Raw genomic sequence first — 20,605 nt, forward strand, 5'->3', positions numbered from 1 at the left:
CAGGGGCTGATTGTTGTCGCATGAAAGACAAGAAGCGGACGGCCACAATACGAGCGTCAAAATGGGTGAAAAGAAATTTTGCACTTAACGCGTTTTTTTTATATTTTCTTTGCCTCTTTGGCTACAAAAACTGAAGTGTCTAAGGCTTGTCATATGGGTACTTTTTTTTTTTTTTTTTTTTTTTTTCTTTTTCTGCTTTTCCGCATATTTGTTTAACAGGCTGGCGGCTTGTGTGCTGTGACTCTCATGAATTTCATTTTAAATGCTTTCTCACACACGTGGCATTCAGTCATTCATTCATTCAGGCATTCAACATAGACAGGACTAGCAAAGTCCTGGCTCAAGGCCTGCTTTTTTTTCTTCTTCTCCCTGGTTGAGTTGTTCGCTTCCAAATCCCTTGTTGCAAATAGGTGCTCTAATCCTGCGTGCTTTCTGGACACACACATACACACATATAAGCACTCACAGCTAGCCAAAGACACACACATACGTATTGGGTTTGTTTTCACGGCTTATGTGCAACTCAAGCCTGGAAAACTTTCATAAATATGTATCTGTGTTACCTCCTCCTCCTTCGGCTTACCGAACTTACTACAGCCCGAGGCTTTTCTTTCAATTCCTCGCGCTAAGTATTTCAAATGCTTTCCTTGCCTTTAAATATTTGCAACCGCTTCCTGTCGCCAATTTAATTTTACCATTGAGGACGTCAAGAATGAGAAAAACGACATAAAACAATATTTTTCAGTGCACTGCATTCCTTAATGTCGACTGCGACGCATGTCCCTGGCATCCGCTCTGCAAACAGGCGCTACATAGACGAAATTGTTGCACAATGGAGCTATGGCTTTAAGTGTTTACAATCGTATTGAAATACACTCCTGAATCTGAACAATTGTGCTGCTCATTTCTGAGTTTTCTTAGCTTAAGCCGAGAACTTAAAAAGTTTCTGAATAATACAGTGGTTATTTAAATATAAATGTAGTATAATATTATTTATTACCTTATGATTTTTTTATACTCTTTAATTGAAGAATATATTATACTGAAATCAGTGATATTAAATATACAAAAAAATATAAATATATCTATATCATATAATATATAATATATGATATAATTAAGATATAAATGTATGAGATATTTATGAAAGTCTTTACATGGTGTATTTACCATCATATATATAGATGAATGCTGGCATATGTTGGTATATAATGATAATATTATTTGATGATATATGATGGTCTATACTGAAACACATCATGGAAATCAGTTTGGCGGGGCTTTGGTAAAAACTCCGATAAAAGATTTTTTTAAAATGCTTAAATGCTGTTTTGCACATTTATATTTAATAAAATATAGTGCATAATATTTGAATGCTATCACACACAAGTCGATCAATACAATATTCGTTTTTTGTGGCATATTCTTTGAAAACGCACCACTGTGCGGTCCTGCGAGTCAGCTACTTGAAAGTTAGCTTCGTTGAAATAGTTTTTCATTCACTCGGCGCTTTTTTTTGTGTGCCTATGGACAGGCGCTCTGAAAAGACCAACCGAGTGGGCGGGGCAGTGTCGGCAAATATGGTCCAGTGGAGCAGGCAGCATTGGCAGCTTAGGCCCTATGCGAATGTTGGCCACGCTGACCGCAATTGGCCGGGTGCAGGCCGCAGCCGCAGCTGCTGCTAATGAGAGGAAAGCGCTGCTTGTGACCGTGCAGAAAACATCTAATTATCGTTCACTCTTTAATGAAAATTTGGCTTTCGCATTTTCAATTGCAGACTACAACAGCGAGCCCAGCGGAGTTGGCGCTTTGGCCAGCAGCTTCGACAAGTCCGTTTTGCACATTTCCGACTGGTTGACTTGGGAACAAAACATGATCAAGATACAGAGCGTGCTGGTGAACGACGGGGACGCCGTCCGCCAGGCCATCGAGAAGCAGGAGGTAAGTTCCACTGAAAGTAGGTGGCAAACTCCATTCAGACTCCCACTCACTCTGCCTGCGTTTCGCTTTGTAGAAAGTTTTGCGTGAATTGAAAATGAAAAAACCGCAACTCAATGAACTGGTCCACACAGCGGAGGTGCTGAAAGGCGACATCAAACGTCAGCAGCTGCAGGAGAAAGGTAAGCACTTGAATACGATTTAAATATATATATTTATGGGTTCTCAGGCAACATCATTGCCCAGTCACACTCCCTTAAGCTTAAGGACAAAATATTCTATTCACATGTATTTAAAAAATTTATTGATAGAAATTTGTGTTGTAAATTTGAAGACATGAAGTCCAAAGTGAAAAGTTCAAAAGAAGTTGAACGTTTTAATTATTCAGGCTTTAATGGAATCGAGCAAAAGCATAAATCCTCTTGGGCCCACCACATGCTAGCATTTTCCGATTCATCGAGCAAATCGAGCCCATTTTATGGTGCACGGATATTTCATTAGGCCTCTCAGCTGTTGTCAGCTAAATGCCTTTATGAATTGCATGCAGATTGTGCTACACCTAGGGATCTAACGAGATATGCACATTTTCCATTTCCCATAACGACTTTCGTGCAAACAAATTTCCGTTTTGTCAGACCGGCAAAAACACACACACACACTCACTCACTCTCGACCAGTGTAGGAGTTCAGTGCGAGCGAGATCCATTTTAAATTCCAACCAACTCAAGCTGGCCCCAGCGTATGGAGCGGACATTGTGCTCGGCTTCAGTTGCAAAAATGTAAACGCCGGCCATGAGCTCTTGGCGCTACGACGCTCTGCACGCTGCCTTTTTGTATGAACAACTTTAAACTGTATTAAACAGAGAGATACCTCATAGTGTACTGAGTTTAATCAGTTGGGATTGGGCATATAAATGAAATGTAAGCAATTTACCTTTGATTGCCAAGACTACGATTAAGACTATGATTCCTTATATGACAAAGGTACTTTAGTAAATACTATACTATAGTATAGTATATTATTCCTACATACTACATACTATTGTACTACTTATACTATATAATACTATATCATACTACTATATACGATGTACTGTAGTACACTATATACCATATTGGACTACTATATACTACACTACACTACTACTATAGTAACTTGACAACTATAGTATACCTATATATTTTACACTAAGAGGTAAGGACAAATGTTTAATGTAATATTTATGAATAGCTTTCAGGGATTTGCATTTCAAGATTGACCCTTTGGAAAAGAAGTTCCACAAACATATCTAAGTACTTAGTTTTCTTTTGTGGAGCATCAACTGCTTGAGTGCTGAGATAAGAACTTTTAAGCCTTGAATTTCAAATTGAAATTGTGTATAAATTTGCAAATATTACCATATTGCGAATAGAAATTTATAGAAGTGAAATATATGAATTTCGAAAAAAAACATTCTATAAAAATTAAAGCCTTCAGGTCTTTTGGTACGAAATGCAATGTTACTAAGCAGTTGATGTCTGAATCTTCTAGACTTTTCGTTTGCTTTTATAAATATATATTTAATATCAGTTATATATACAAAGCTCATATAAAATATAAACTTCTTATTAGATAATATGAAAACTCTCAGGTCTTAGGTAGAGAATGCATTTAAGAGTATTTGCACTGTATATAAATAAATTTGACTTGCATATTAAATAATTTATACCCACATAGATAAACATATATGATGTAAACATGTTAGTTGACAAATTTCGGTTTTTATTTAAGAATCAATATATATATATATATATATATATATATATATATATATATATAAATTATCTCTCTAATATAAAATTTGATTATTGTTAACTATTATTTGGGCATATTTCCCAAAGTTAGAGGTTTAAAGTGAGTTCCGTGAATGCTTGCTTAATAAGACCTCTTTCCGGTTGTTAAGAGGTATCGAAAGGCGACGAAGCCAACGCTGTCGAATGGCATTGAAAGACAATGACAAAGTTCACAGCAAATACAAATGCAAAGAAATGTAAACACACACACATATACATACATACATACAGTGAGAGCATAAAATGGCCTGCAACATAAATCGGAATTGGTAAGTCATTTAAGCCGGCAGAGGTGAATATGCTTTACAGTTGCAGAGTCACTGGGAAAGAGCGAAATGTTGCCTCAAGAGAGTTCAAAATTCACTGCATGCCAAGAGGCGCATGCTCACTTCTATGTATGCGTGCCTATGTGTGTGTGTGTGTGTGTGTGCTTAGTGATATTTCTGCTTTTTTTTTTCTTGTGATTCGTTCATTTGACTCTCAGTGGAATTTTAATGTGGCAGCAGGCAGCTAAAATTTCTGCCAGTTGACATTTAATTGACATGCGGTGCGGCAGCAGGGCGGATGGTTAACATTTTTATGTCCCTCTTGGTTGTTGTTGCTACTGCTAGTACTCCTCCTGCTGCTAGTACTCCTCCTCCTCCTGCTGCTGCTGCTGCTCTTACACAGTTTTGTATTTTATGTCATTGTTTGCCAACTCTGGGGGAATCGGCCTGCAGTCGGCTGCATTGCTTGTGTGCTCTTACATATTATTATGATGTTTGGTTTGTCATAAACATTTGTAGCTTGTCCTGCACGTACACAAGTGGAATCCCTGTTGCTGTTGCCCCTGTCCGCAGACGTCACTTGGGTCGCAACCTGCTTCTGCCACATGTCACCGATACTGCTAGTTTTCTTTTTTTTTTTTTTCTGATATCTCGAGCATATTACGGAGCTTACATGACCAATAGTGGGGGAAAGATTCATTATTTCCGTTTCTTTTATTTTCCTTTTTTTAGTTTCACTTTACTTATATATATAGAATATAGAAGTATACGTATTTTAAGCCTACTATTTCACATTTTTATTCGCATTATTTTTATATTTTAAATTGTTTTTATCAGCATAGTTAGTTTAGAGTAAATCTTTTCTTTCAGAGGCAAATTTTTGCTGAGTTATTTGGCCTTAAAAAGCCTTCTAAATTCTGCTCATGATCTCGTCAGAGGGTGACGAAATGCAATCACAAATTTGCTTGATTAATTAAGTTTTAAGCAACCTCTCTGAATCAATTGCTAAATTTCAACCACAATTGCACAAATGGGGATTGCGGTACAATTAAGTTGTTCACCTGCCGAAATAATTGGCTTTGGACGCAAAGGACATAGGTGGGTTCGCACACACATTGTGGGCAGCCGGCTGAGGTTGGGCCAACTGATGGGATAGGCTGGCTGGCAGGCTGGTTGGTAGGCTGGTTGGCTGGCTGGGTCTGTCGCTTATCTGGGACCAAGCGAACTGTACACAAAATCAATTAATTACGCATTTTGTAAGCTGACGCTCAATTAAACCATTATTTATTATCTCGTATGGCTGGATGGCGTGCCAAGGGGTGCGGCTAGGCAAAAAGTTGTGCCAACCCGATCGACCCAGCTTTGTTATCATTTATAGTGTGCCTACAGTGTGCAGAGGGTGTGGAGGGTGCTCCGAGGCATGGGCACAGCCGGGCAATGTGTGTGCCTTGGTCGTAAATCTGTCTTTGACATGCAATTTCAGTGCAGCGGCTGTTGCTGTTGCTGTTGCACTTGCTGCTCCTTCAGCCAGCCAGCAGAAGCAACAACTACGCCGAAAACAACAACAACAACAACAACAATATATCAGCAATAACAATGCACAATTCTGCCAAAGGACAACGCACTCGCCCACTCCTGCGGATAATTGTGCCCAGTGTGTGGTGCCCAGCCCTGGGCTGAAGCCAGCTACCAAATTGCCTCTAATTGTCGTCTTTCTCTCAGCAATCTGCAACCTGCACCCGTCCTGGCCCAGCACCACGCCCACTTCACGCCATTATATGCTTTAATAGGCCTACTCCGACCACCGCTGCCCTCTGTAGACCCCAGGAGACTCCCTGGCCTGGCAGGCGCTTCCTGCCTTGTGTCTGCGCTTTCAAGAAGTTGTTGGCTTTTGATGCCCTTGCCGGGGGGTTGGGCATTATGACTATCTGATGAGCCGTAAAATAATTTAGTTAGTGTTTATCATATTTCGCAACGGAGCGATACGTGGGCCGTTTTTATGAATTTCAAATTGTTTTTGCATCAAACAGCAAAGATTAAATACGAGTTTGCATTAGAATGGTAGAAAATCTAAATTCTTTGCTGGGAAAAAAAAAAATTTTATGCCGAAATTTTATTTAAATAAATAAAAAAAAAAAAAAGAATAAAATAAAATAAATTTAAAAAAATGCATAAATAAAAAAATATTTAGAGAATAAAAACAAATTTCGGCCAATAATCGAACCATATCAATGACTTTTAAAAATACAAATATAAAAAAAAAAAAAATAAATAAAAATTTAAAAAATTTCGCAAAAAATAATCCAAAAATAAAATAACATAAAAAATATAAAGAATAAAAAAAAAAAATGTCGGCAAATTATCAAAAAATATAATTGAGCTTTAAAAAAAAAAAAAAAATTAAATTAAAATAAAATATATATATATATATATATATATATATATATAATAAAATAAAAAATAATCAAAACAAGTCAATGCGTTGTTAATAGATTTATATTTCATACTTAGCATTGTATAGTATTGATTAAACAGTTCAATCTATTTCATAGACTCAATTTTAAAGTGCATTTCGGATTCGTTGTTAGGGCTAAAAAGTTTTTTTGTTTTTAATTACTTAAAAGCGACGTCTTCATGACTGCTTAACCTTTGGCCGAGGGGCAATTGGGGGCTATGGCTTGGGCTTCTTCCTTGGCTCTAGCTCTGGCGTTGGCTCTGGCTCTGGCTTTGTGCAACTTGAGCACTTAACGCTTCTGCCGCAATTTTGAAAGCAACATTAAATTAAATAATTGTGCTAGCAGGCTGTAGACAGGCCAAGGCTTGGCTTTCAGTCGCCAACTTATGCGCCAGATCGTTTTTGCACAACATTTTTCCGCATGAGAGTTATGTGCAAAATGTTTGTGCATATTACAGGTACAGGTTACAGCGTATGCTTGCTTCTAACTTGGCCAACATGGCCAACAGGGCCAGCCTGAAGTCCTTGGCTGCCTTCAACTGGAGCCTTGTTAATCCGCTGGGTTTTTGTCTGGGATCTCCTCACTGATTACGCAAATTGTCCTGTTGTTAGCGCAGTACGTGACTGCCATGTGTGCAAGTGGATTTAGTGCTGTGCTCAAGTGCTCCTACAATTTCATGAGCTTAGCTGAAATGAATTTTAATTTATACTCAGTCGAAATTATTCACACGCTTCAGGCTAACCAGTTTAAAATATGAAATAGTTTTGGCTGTTATTTTTGATTTACTTTTCATTTTAGTTGAAGAAGACTTAGATTGTCATTGTTAACTTTTTGATTGAAAACAATTTGAGATAAAAGAAAACTCTTGCAGGGTTCAGCTCAAATACTCTTGCTTGATTCATTTTCGGTTTCAAATATATTGAAATTTTTATAGATTTCTTTCAAAATGTATAAGAAATCTCTAGAATATATTATAGTCTCCCACAGCTCTTAAATTTCTTGTACAATTTCAGTCAAACAAATCTGCTCCATTATTTAAGGCTTAGGCAATTGCCGCTTTTCCATTGAGGTATATTTTAATTTCTATTTTCTTATGCAGAAAACGCGCTTCATATTCCGTACAGAAAAAGAGCAAGAGAGTGATGGGGAGGGGGTGTAGGAGAAGGCAGAGGGAATGCTTGGTATTCCTTTTCCAGTCATTAAAACCGCTGCACTCGACTCAACTTTCAGAAATTTTGACGTTATTACCACCCTCGAAACTGGTTGATAAGGGGGACAGAGGGCGTGAGACTAAAAGCAAATATCTACGCTGCCACGACAAACAACAACCACACACACACACACATATATACATACATATACAAATAAATGTATATATATAAATATATTTAGACACACAGAGAATTCCGTCAATGGCCTCGGCACGCTTGTTGTGTGTGCAACCCTGTGCAAAGCTGATGTTAAAGTTTCTTATCAGTTATCAAGGTTCGCGGCAGACACGCACAACATGTGGCAGGAAGGCTGGCGGGCGCAGCTTGAATTCCGGCTGCTCCCGGCTATGGAGCACCCACTGCGCATGACATTCACAAGCAAAACAAACTGCCGGAATGCCGGCCGAAAGAGCGAGAAACAACAGAGAATTGACAAACAGAGTGGCGAAGCGAAAGAGAATCGAATAGAAAGCAGAGCATATGAGAGACAGTCAAAGCGATAGAGAGTGAGTGGGTGAGAGTCGCCAGGTGGGTGGTTGTTTGTCTTCCCGTTGACGTGTGTGCAAGTGTGGGGGGCCGTGCCGGAGTTGTATTTATGTTGGGGTTGCTGCTGCGCCCCAGCTAACGTGCTTTTCCATCATTGTTTACTCGCTTTTTGGGGGTTGCTGGTGCCGCCCGCCAGAGAGCGCCATCGTGAGCGTGAGCGTGTCGAAAGCGTAGTAAAAACAGTTCCGTGTTGAAAACGCTGCGCTCTTTGTTCACGGCCAGTTGGGACTCTGAGGGCAGTCGGCCCAGGACATTCGTGGGCTTTGACTGCGTACAAACGGTTGTGAATCTCGACTCGTAGCCATTGCTGCTTTCTTTTCTTTTGAACTAGAGCCGTCTCAGCCCGCCTCTGTCCACTGTTGTCTCGTGGCGTCGCGACGCGTGAAAATTCTTGCTCAAAAACTGTAAATTTTAAATACCACAAAAAAAGAAGCGAGAAACTCGTTTTTTTAAGCCTAATTAATTGCATTCAATTAGCAGAGCTGCTCGCCTGCGCGTGTGTGTAGTGTGCCTGTGTGCTAGTTGATACATGTGTGTGTGTGTGCTTTATATTTGCTTGAGTGCTAAGAAAAGTCAAGCCACAAAATCGGCATTTAAAGTTTTTGTCTGCATTGGATTATTGCCCAGCCCTGTCTGTTTCCCCACACAAACACACATGCACACACACCCTGCAGGCGGTGTGGTAGTGCCCTTGTTGCTGTTGTTGTTGTTGTTTGTGTTGCCAATTTTGTTGCCGCTACTTGTGTAAATCAATAAACGTGAGGGTGGCAAAAGCCGCAAATATTGTTGTGCGGCGTGCTACACAGCGCATTCAGATAAAAGTGCCATTGTTAAAAATACAAAAAAAAAAAAAGATAGATAAAAAATAAATAAATAGAAAATGGAGCGGGAATGAAAATAATGTGCAAATGCAAGTGGATCTGTGAATATAATCAATTGGATTTATTTGTCGTGCAATCGAAACAATTATAAATTCATTAAAGTATTTACCAAACAATTTAATCACATTATAACAATTAAGCAGAAAGTGTACATCAAATGCGAATCGCAAAGCAAACGAAACAACGGAAAAATTCTATAAAAATAAAGGAATTTCTAATACAGGAATTTCAGTTCAGGAAAAATAAAAAAAAATATAATTGAAATAAATAAAATATAATTGAAATAAATTTAATATAAATAAATGGTTTATTTCAATATTTATTTATTAAGTTAATTTTTTTTTTAACTTAAAGAATGTTTGATATTAAAAAATTATTTAATTAATTATTCATGAATTCTTTATTAAATTCAGTTGACAATAATTTTGATAATAAAATATTGAAATAAATTTAATATTAATAAAGGGTTTATTTCATTATTTATTTATTAAGTTAATTTTGTTAACCTTTATTAAAAAATTATTTAATTAATTATTAATGAATTCTTTATTAAATTCAGTTGACAAAAATTTTGATAACATTGAAGAATTATTTACTTAACTAGCATTCATAAATTGTTGCTTATTGTTTACTGCAAGTTTTATTTATTTATTTATTTTTTATTTATTTTTTTTTTTTTTTAATTTATTTTATTTTATTTTTATTTTTATTTGCTCCGTCAATCAGGCAGTTGCTCTGGCTGGTGTATCCTTTACCAGAGCTGCATCACACCTTCAAGGTGGACTCTTGATGCTCTGTGCATTGCCCTTTGTGTTCCTGCATGCTGGTCATAATTTTGTCTGTCGCTGGACCTTGTCGGCTGATTTACAGACTTTTTCAAAGCATCTGTGCTGCTGCACATTTGCTGTACTATAGTCCCTACTTTGACTTCGTCGTTTTTTTTTTTCTTTCTTTCGCCTGAGCACATTTCACAATTAAATTGACGTGGATTCTGTTTCGTCCATTTCATTTTCGCAGTGAATCTAGCTGCATTAGATTCATCAGTTTTCTTTTTATGTAATTTGGATACACTCAAAAATAACTATGACCAGAGGGCATTTGTGTCAAATAAAAAGATACCGTCTTCTGTTTTGCTGCAAAGATTATATATTCTTATATGCATTCTTTATTCTGACCCGAATTATTACCCTTCTTATTGTTTTTATTATAATTATTAATATTAACTGTTTTTAGTTGATTTTAATATTGATTTATATGCCTTCTTTTTTTATTAAACAATTCATTTCATTTTATTATGTATTTAATTATTATTATTATTATTATATATACAATATTCTTATTTATTATTATTAATTTATTTTTATTATATATTTTTTATTTTCTTTAAATTACAATTATTATTTTTTAATTGACTTTAATTTAATTGACCAAATTAACTTTAAATTTATTTTTTTATTTTATTTTATTTTTTTCCATTAAATTCTCTTTATTATTTTCATTGCATTCTAAACTGATTTTCAATGTACGATTTTTCGTAAAGTGTTAAACTAATGTCCACATTATTGCATATCAATATGAGCCGCATCAATGAATACGATTGTGCTTCTGTTCTCGTATTGGACATAACATTCGCCACGCTGCTATAATATGCTAATCTATAATTAATTAAAATACAACAAGAGTGCATAATATTATAACGGAATACATAATGAATGTCACATAGACTGCCAGCAAAATTATAATATAATAAATATTCAATAAAGCGAGAGCTGAAGCCAACAAAAGCGACGCTAACTAAAACAACAACAGCAGGACAACAATAAGGCCGTGTGTTGTAGTTGTCCTTGTTGCTGTTGTTGTGGCTGTTCACATCATGGGAGAAAGAAATGTGTTTCAATAAATTACATGAGCACGCAGCGCGAAACGCGTTGAAGGCAGTCGAAGCAGCAACAGCAGCCGACGAATGTGGCATAATTTGCGGCGTATATGTATGTGTATGAGTGTGTGTGAGTGTGTGTATGCCTTGGGAATGGTAATGGTAAAAACAGCACAGTCAGCAGCAAAAAAAAAAAAAGAAAAACAAAACAAATGAAGCTTGGCGCTCACTCAAATGGCAAAAGCAACAACAACAACCAACACTAAAAACAACAACTCTAACAACAACGAGCAACGAGCAACTTGAACGTTGAAAACGGCGTCGAAACACACTCAAGTTATTTGACTTGATTGCATACTTTTAGGCGGAAAATAGCATTTTATTTATATAGTCTGCAGATGTATGCAGCAGCGGCATGAATCGCTTCACAGCGAACGTGTCGTGTTGTTCTTTCAAATAGTTTTCAAGTCTATTTATTTGTTATGCTCTCCTGCCACGCCTAGCACGCTCAGCACGCCCACCACGCCAAGCCATGTTGTAAGTTTTCACAGCCCCGCCTCTCGCTTGAGTCTATTGAAAAAAGCAAAGAAAAGCCCGAACTTTTCTTATTTGGCGTAACAAGTTTTCTTGCTGTTTATCATAGATGCCTGTCGCCACGTGCAGTAGGCTTCAATTTATTCAAGCTTTCATTTTGTGAGAGCTCTGCAAATTAGGATTCGTTTGCCATGGCAACAGATATCTTGAGCAGCCTGTAAGACATTTTCGTTACTTATTTAAAATGTGTTTTGTTAGCCTGATTCATGAATCATGAGTTGGCCAAAAAAAAAAACAATGCGAATGTTTCCATGGACTGTTGTGTTGTCATTAAACAGACTGTCTAGGACACATTTCATTTACTAAGTATACAATGGAAATTGTTGTTGATTGACTCGTTTCTTTTCACTTTGCAGGCTTTGCTTGTGTTGATCTATTGAATATGTTATGAGATGAAAGTGACAAAGCTCAGATACAACTAATAGATTGAACTGGGTTAGTTTAGGTTTAACTTTTGAGCAATGGGAATTGAAACATAAAGTGGTCAAGGAGCTGAAGTTGATTAGATATATATATATATATATATATATATATATATATATATATATATATATATATATATATATACATATTCTTAGCATATAATGTATTTAACATCTAGATTTTGATTGATATAGATAATCATATATGGAGTGAGTAACATTAATATTTTTATTTTTATTTTTTTATTGTTCTACTTTCTTCCGGTTTATGTATAACCTTTGTTAGTTAGTTTACCTTATCGGAAATGTTTTTTTTTTTAAACTACAATTTCGCATATGTTTAATCTCAATTAATAATACATGTTTTATAAGCGTTAGAAGTTGAAAAATAAAGGAAAAAAACTAATATTGATGTTACTCACTGTATCACCATGATATATGATTTTAGGATATCCAATCTCCGGCTAATAATCGAATTGATTGATTATGAACTTAAAGTTACGTTGCAGCTTACATAGCTTATTCATTTAATATATCAACCTGGGTTGGCTGCCATCGTTTCCAGAAAATTTCACAAAATTAATAATTCTGTAAAATTACTATAGAAATCGCTTGGATAGACACTGAATATAGTTTTTATAAATTTTTCCCTTTTAAGGAACTTTAGATTTTACGCCTCCAAAATCGACAAATAGCTCATAGTGTCTTCCCTATTTATACCAAGAAGCAAAGAAGAAATTTCTAGCAAATAGCCATCTGCTTTTCTAAAGCATTCAAAGGACTAAAACGTATATACCCGCTTGATTGGTTGCTTGATTATGTGGAATTGCGTAATTCAAAGCGATTTCCAATTTGCGCATTTTTATATGCAGCTCAAAGCACTTAAAATATTCACGTTTTAAACTAAGCGGCTTACAGCAGAACAGCTCTCGGACTGCAAATAATTTCAACTAATTGCAAAAAGTTGGCAGTAAAGAGTAAAAACAAATAGTTTATGAAGCTGACTTTGATGGCAGCAGAGGGCAATGTGAAAAGTCGAGTAATTAGTGAGCACAGGTTTACTAAAAGGGACGAGCAACAATCGTATACAATGCGGTTGCACATGATTTAAAAAAAAAAATAAAATAAATAAAAAGAAAAGAGAAACCATCAAATGAAGTCAAGCATTTGAGCAGAACAAAGGCCAAACACAACCGCAGACAGTTCCCCATACAAATTGCAGCAGAGCTACAACAGTGTGTGCGTGAGAGAGAGAGAGGGGCATAGGCAGGCAAGACAGACAATAAAAGTGTACTAAGCGAAATGGCCAGCAGGGCATTGCAACGTCTACATTGTTATATGCATTTAAAGGTGTGCCAGAAGTTAAATGCACCTGCCACGGGCGATTTCTGGGGTTTAATGGCATGGCACTGACTGACTGGATGGGAGGGAGAGGGAAAGGGAAGGAGAAGGGGAATGGGAATGGGACAGTACGGTACGGCATGGTTTGGTATAGGACAATAAAAGCGCACCGCTGGGGCACACAAATGGAATAACAGCCGCAACAACCGTAACAGCAACACATGCAACACAAACTTGCCTCGTGCACCTTGTTGCAGGCGTCAAAAGCCAAAGGCAAAAGTTGCTCGAGCTGCTGCGTAAAACTTTGCTGCATACATTTCGACTGCGTTTGCCGGCCAACTGAGGCGACGAATGTGTACGATGGGTGGGTGTGTGTGTGGGACTGTGCCTGTGTGCATGTGTGTGTGTGGGAGAGAGAGAGAGAGTATAAGTGTGTGTGTCTCTGTTGCCTTGCATAGTTGTGCACTCAACTATACACCCATATTTACCCACTGCAGACACGTCTGAAATAATATACAGTAAAGCCTAGCTATGAAGAGAGCACGAATGAGCTAATAAGAAATAAAACTTAATATTTATTAAATAAAAAAGAAATAAATGAAAACAATAGCAAACAAAAACATAGTAATATCTTGAGAAAAGTTCCGAAATTTCCTGAATAAATCAGCTTTTTATGATCCATTTGTTCAAATAGTATAAGAAAAACTATCTTAAAACAATTGAGGAAATTGTTCATTGGATAACCCTTTCTTGATGGAATTTTGACAGTTAGGATTATAGTACAGTACCTGTATTAACTATATTAAATATTAATTTAAATTATTAAATATTAAATTAGTAGTCTTTTTCATAGCATATTTTCATAGTTGGGGCATAAATTTTACTACTGCGTTGCCATCATTTAGTCAGCAGATATTATTCAATACCCAAATACTTAAAATGTTTGCATATAAATTCCTCGAGCCTCAAGCATATACATATATGGACTCCAGCCAGTCCTTTATATACGATAATTACTGTGTAGCGAAACAGCAAGCAAAGCTTTACATATCATTTTCAGTCATATAACGTTCATATACATATATTTCCATTTTTGCCTTAGGCAAATCTCATATCGAATACATACTGTACACGAACACAGACATCCAAGCTAATCATTGAAATGTCATAATTTAGGCAACTCTTTTCGCTCAATACTATAGTCATACAAATTTCTCATATATGTATTCCCCTTTTCGCCTAATCCCAGTCTCTCATATCCAATAAGTACTGTACAGTGAAACAGAGAGTATATCAGAATAATTTATTGTCATCAATTGGACAGCTCACATTACTCAATACTATAGACATACAAATTCCGCATATATTTCAATTTTTCATCTCATACCAGTCCCTCATATTCAGTAACTTCTGTACAGTGAAACAGAGAGCAGTGCCATTCTCTAGTCAGCTCACATTATTCAATATTATAGATATACAAATTTCGCATTTCACCCCATACCAGTCGTTTATATACTATTACTACTGTACTACGAAGCAGAGAGCAAAGCAAAACAGTTGCAATATTTTCAGAGATTACCAAAAAAAACAAAAAGGAGAAGCGAATGCCGCCTCTACCTCTGCCTCTGTGCGTTGACAGCCGGCGCAGAGCAAGGCACAAAGTGTGGTGAAAAAGTGTGTGAAAGAGCAATAACCCACTGTGAGAGCTGCGTGCGTGAGTGTGTGAGGTGTGTGGGTGGTGGAGTCGTAGAGTGGTGGAATGGTAGTAGTGCATGGTGGGTTGCTCGATTACAAAGTGAACGCTCTCTTGGGTCCGCATTCGCATTGTCGCATTCTCTTACTGCGCGCTTACCTGTGTGCTCAACTTATTTGTGTGTTTGTTTGTGGCCTGTAACTGTGTTGAGTTTCCGGCACGCCGTATAAACAAACCCAGACCCGGACGCAAACTCGCGTGGGGGCAAATGCCGGCTAACCAGCCAGGGGGGTTGCTGCTCCCGTTGCTGTTGTTGTTGTTGTTTTTATTGTTGGCGGTGCATTTATTAAGCCGTTATCAATGTCAACAAATGCAGACATGTTTTATTTTATTTTATATTAATATTATCATTATTGAATTGATGCCGCGTCAGACAATGCAAAGTATACATATCGAATGCCGCACGTGATGCCGCACATCAAGTGAAGTGAATGTCAATCGGTCCGTTAGCCGTTAGCCAACGTTAGCAGCTGTCGCAGCTACGCACAAGAGAACGCCCCCAACGCGCACAACATTGCCACGCACAGGACAATCGAGCACCAGCAATGACTGCCAAGCCGCCTCCTCCGGTGCCGCCAACGGTGCCCGATGACCAGCTGCCGAAGCTGGCGCCGCAGATACCACGCCTCAACTCGGAACTGGCCGCCCAGGCAGCGATGCGCGCTCAGCAGCTGCTGCGCAAGCAGAGCTCGCAGGAGCAGACGCCACCCGGGCAGAAGGCAGCGCCACCACCGCTGCCACCGCAGAGCCGACCCGTGCCAGCGATACCGGCACGCGGCGCCAGCGAGCGCTCGGCACCGCCAGAAATTCCACCCAAGCGCCATAGCCTGAAGAGTCTGCCCGATGGCCAGCATGTGGTGGTGCCCGGGCTGCCACCACCTCTGCGGCAGCCACCGCCGTTGCCCAAGAAGCCCGCATCCGCGCAGAGCTCGGCGCAGAACAGCGCACAGAACTCGCCGCTGGCGGGGCTCAAGTTCAAGGAGAAGCCACCGCTGCCCCCGGAGAAGCACTCGACGCTGTCAGCCGAGGGAATGGCGGCGCGCCGTTGCTCCAATCCCTTCGAGATGCCGCCACCGCCGCCGCCTCTAGTGCTGCAGTCGGCAGTGGCAGCGCTGAGCGAGCAGAGCTCCAAGAATGTGAATACGCTGGCGAATTGCATTCCGGTGCCGTCGCCGGCGCCAACGAGAGCCAGCGAGACCAAGAAGCTAAACCAACGACCAGCTCCGGCGGCCGTCTCACCCACGGATGAATTCGGCTCGGAGGATGCGTTGCGCGGCATTGAGAGCGGCCTGCGTAACATGGAACGCGCCATGCAGGAGCAGATGAACTTGCGCAGCCTGGAGGCCGCCGTGCAGAACAACTTCGATCTGAGCTTCAAGGCTAGCCTGGCCGCAGGAGGCGGCCGCCACCTGGGCAGCTCAGCCAATTTGCGTACCACCAACTACGAGCGCAACTTGTCGCTCGACGAGAGCCGTGCAGGAGACTCGCGTCAGTCGCTGGAGGAACTGAAGCAGCTGCGTGCCCAGGCGCAGCAGCAATCGCTACACAATTCATCCTCCTCGTCTGTGTCATCCGCATCGGCCTCGCAGGTGGAGCAATCAATGCGCTCCACCATCGAGCACCACATGCGCTCCCTCGATCGCAATCTGCCGCTGGAACTGCAGTACAGTCGCCATCGCATGCAGAACAACCTGTCCGGCGCTGGCCACCTTCCGGCCGGCGGCGGCGCTCCGCCAGTGTCGCAGTCCTCCCAGCAGCAGCAGCAGCAGTCGCCACAGCCACCCATGCCGCTGAGCAGCGAGTTCCGTGAACAGATCCGCCAGCAGCTGCTGGGCAACATTCCGCCCCAGGTGGTGCACAACATGGGCCAGTTGCCCGGCTCGGCAGCAGCCGCTGCCCTGCTGCAGCATCAGGCTCAGTCGCGGGCAGCTGCGGCCGCCGCTGCTGCTGCCGCCCAGATAGTCGCCGGCAATGGCGTCGTGCCCGTTGGACTCTCCAGAGAGGAGCTGCGCATGCGTCGACGCTCCTCCCACGACGAGACGCAAATATCGCAGAACGCAGCTGGAGGCATTCCGGGTAAGATGGAAAAGGATTGACTGATTGATTGAAGAACTGATCAGCGCCCAGTCCCTGAGTCTAGATAGATAGGCAACCGATATTAATCATATATATAATGATATGAAATTTCAACAAAAAACTTGAACTTAAGTTGATAAAACTTAACTTAAATATTATTTATTTATTAATTTTTTTTAAGTATTATTTAATTTTTTTAAGTTAAGATAGGCATAATTATGCTATGAATACTTAATATTGATATACTTCAGATTATAAATTATATATTGTGTTTACCAACACTTATTTTATTTAATTTTTATCAATTTTTTTTTTTTGTGTATTTAACTAATTATTTATTTATTTTATTTATTTATTTTATTTTTTTTTGTAAAACTTGATATATGAAAAATATTTCCGGGAAGGCAATATTTAAAAAAAAAAAAAAAAAACAAAAAACAAAAATAATAATAATAATAATTTCTTTGTTTATTTAATATAAATTAAGCTAAAGTTGTTTCCTCTATTTTCTCATTATTATTATTATTTATATATTTATTTGATTGTAAATATTTTGACATTTCTTCTATTCTATATCTATATACATCTCTGCTAGAATTGAAACAATTTTCGATAGCACCGCATTGTGCAGCTGACTTAGACTATTTACGTTGCTTTCTGAAAGGTAACGAATACAATTTGTGTTTATGCTAACCAAGTTGTGTGAGAGTTAACAACGGCTAGTTCGATAGATACCAGAGTGGGCTCCAACTAATCTGATAATAATTGAGACCATCTCACGCACAAATTCCTGCCGAACAAGTGGAGCAGAGCAGCAGCACACCTCTCTCTCTCTCTCTCTCGTTCCCTCCCTTGTTTACTAATGATGTTGCATGGCGTTACACACACACACACACACACTTACAACTGATCAATAAATGTTGACTGGGGCTCCAAGGGTTCCCCCGTTTACCGTTTATCGTTTACCGTTTACTAGAGACTACACCGCAGCTAACTTATGTCACTCGATTAAAATGTTTTATTGTTGTTGTTCTTAGCTAATAATATTTAACAGTAACGAAAATGCTAGGCGCTCTGGCGAACCATTAATTAAACTGTTCTCTATTGTGGCATTCACAGTGACCCGCCTGAGGGAGCATTGGGATGAGACGTCACAGTGCGTTCTGCAGCGAGCGGCGCAGCTGAAGAGCATGCTGAGCGATTCGCAGCGGTAGGTTATCCTTTAGCCCACTTTGGGGTCAATCCAATTAATAGCTTCCTTCCGATTGGCAGGTTTGAGGCCAAGCGCGTCGAGTTGGAAATGTGGTTGGCGCGCATGGAGCAGCGAGCCGAGCGAATGGGCACCGTGGCCACCACAGCAGACATACTGGAGGCCCAGCAGAAGGAGCAGAAGGTGACTTGTGCTGGCTGGCTGGCTTGGCTGGCTTAGCTGGCTTAGCTGCCATGGCTGACATGACTGACATGGATTGCATAAATTAATCTATTCCCTTTATATACCCGTAGTCCTTCCACGCCGAGCTGCATCAGAATAAGCAGCACTTCGACCTCTTCAGCGAGCTGACGCAGAAACTAATTGCAGTCTATCCAAACGATGATACTTCCAGAGTTAAGAAGATGACTGAGTCCATTAATCAACGGTGAGTGTCTATTGAAATCGTGCTGCGACTCTGTCGAGCCAAATGAAATGCGAAAATGCAAATAGTTGCGCGCTTTCAATTCCGAGCCCTTGTGCGATTTGCGTGTAATGCGAATTAATGACTTGCACTTGCCAAGCCTTGGCATTATAAACACAAATAAAATAAATCAGAGCAGGTGCAGGCAAACCCATTGAGTGCTGAAAAAATGCTTAAAATCTTAGACAATACTCAATCTATAGAACTCTTAACTGTTGGAAGTGCTTTAATATGCAAGGAGAAGTAAGAGCGTAGAAGAATATTTGTGACTTTTTCAAGAAAGTTGTTTAGAATAGTTAAACTTTGAAGAAGCTTAAAATAGCTAAGCCCTAAACCTCTATGAAGTCTAAGAAAATTGCCTATTGGAAGTGGCAATCGGGCCGAAGAGAAAAGTCGAATTAAGCAAACTTTTAAAAATTCATCAAAGCTTTCCAAAAACATCCCAGTTAGATAAATTATCTATGTATAATATTCACATTCTATATAGTTAGCAATAAATCATAATAAATAGATCATGTAAAACCTTAATTTTTTGTAGTTTTAAATATATATAAATATTTTCAATTTTAATTTCAATTAATTTCACTCTTTGGTATATATACAGGTTTTTGTGAATAGTATATAGAATTTTACAATAATTTAAGAGTAGGCTTAGAATATATATTGCTAAATTTGAAGGAAAGCCCAATCAAGTTTTATATAGATTTAAATCATTTAACCTTTCCAAAGTAAATGATTGTTTTCTATTCTGATTGACATTCCGACTATAGTAAAAATTATAAAATTAACAATATCTTGAAGCTTCAATAAAAAGGCAAATAATATGTGTCTGTTTTATAAAATTAATAATAGACAGCACCAAATATAGCATATAACACCTTCTTTTCTCGTTATTAATATATTTGTTTCCCATTCTCCTTGCAGCTATACCAACTTGAATAATGGTGTAATCAACCGAGGCAAGCTGCTTCACGCCGCCGTGCAAGATCTGCAGTCGTTCGATCGTAAAATGGATCAGGTTAGCAATCATATCGAGTCATATGATATCCCATTTTTTTAATCGATTCTCTGTTCTCTGCAGTTTCTCGCTTTTCTCTCGGAAACGGAAACCCTTTGTGAAAATGCTGAATCGGACATTGATCGCAATCCAATGATGTTTAAGGTAAGTGCATTTCAGAATTTTCCCTATTTGAATGTTCCCCCCATATGAACACACCGCTGTCTATGTATCGCATTTAACCTGACCTCAAGTGAAAGATATACGCATAGCTTCAGTCTCTGGTGCATTGACCGGTCTCACCAGAGAATGATTGTAAGTGTACTGAGTGTATATGGTGGATAAAAATGTAAGCAATCTACTTAAAATAGGATTTTAAGTGAGAAATACGCTATGTAAAAAAAACTATGTATTCAATTGTTATATTTAATCTTATAAGAAGGTGAGAAAAGTTTCTCAAATTTAGAGTTTTTCAAGACTCTTAAATTTTCTTATTAATATATTTTTTAAATGCATATTATTATTTTAAATACAATATATATTTCTAACATTAACTAAATAAGATTTTTTTAAAATATGAAAAGTGGAAAAATATTTCCCATTATTAAGTTTACAAGAGAATTCAAAACTTCATATTACCCACTTCTATATACATATATATATATTTATATTTATGATTTATTGAAGCTTGCAGCTATATGTCTGATGTCCGATATATACGATATATTGGCTACAAATGATC

The 20,605-nt window shown here is 38.6% G+C and overlaps 1 protein-coding gene across 14 annotated transcripts in view; it reads left to right on the forward strand.

The window, feature by feature from the left end:
- LOC6573279 (dystrophin) overlaps positions 1-20,605 on the forward strand; it is a 168,296-nt gene that overhangs the window by 38,478 nt on the left and 109,213 nt on the right. For 10 of the 14 annotated variants that reach the window (XM_044007349.1, XM_044007342.1, XM_044007343.1 and 7 more), the window contains 8 exons: positions 1,778-1,941; positions 2,015-2,120; positions 17,789-17,857; positions 18,313-18,403; positions 18,466-18,586; positions 18,697-18,830; positions 19,791-19,884; positions 19,948-20,028. In XM_044007349.1, coding sequence (XP_043863284.1) covers positions 1,778-1,941; positions 2,015-2,120; positions 17,789-17,857; positions 18,313-18,403; positions 18,466-18,586; positions 18,697-18,830; positions 19,791-19,884; positions 19,948-20,028 — 860 coding nt within the window. Of the gene's footprint in view, positions 1-1,777; positions 1,942-2,014; positions 2,121-8,483; positions 8,655-15,490; positions 17,194-17,788; positions 17,858-18,312; positions 18,404-18,465; positions 18,587-18,696; positions 18,831-19,790; positions 19,885-19,947; positions 20,029-20,605 lie in introns of those variants that run through there. The other 4 variants (XM_032731608.2, XM_044007344.1, XM_044007340.1 and 1 more) reach the window with 2 other exon arrangements.

Source organism: Drosophila mojavensis, unplaced genomic scaffold (assembly GCF_018153725.1).
Source record: "Drosophila mojavensis isolate 15081-1352.22 unplaced genomic scaffold, ASM1815372v1 contig_16, whole genome shotgun sequence".
NCBI lineage: Eukaryota > Metazoa > Arthropoda > Insecta > Diptera > Drosophilidae > Drosophila > Drosophila mojavensis.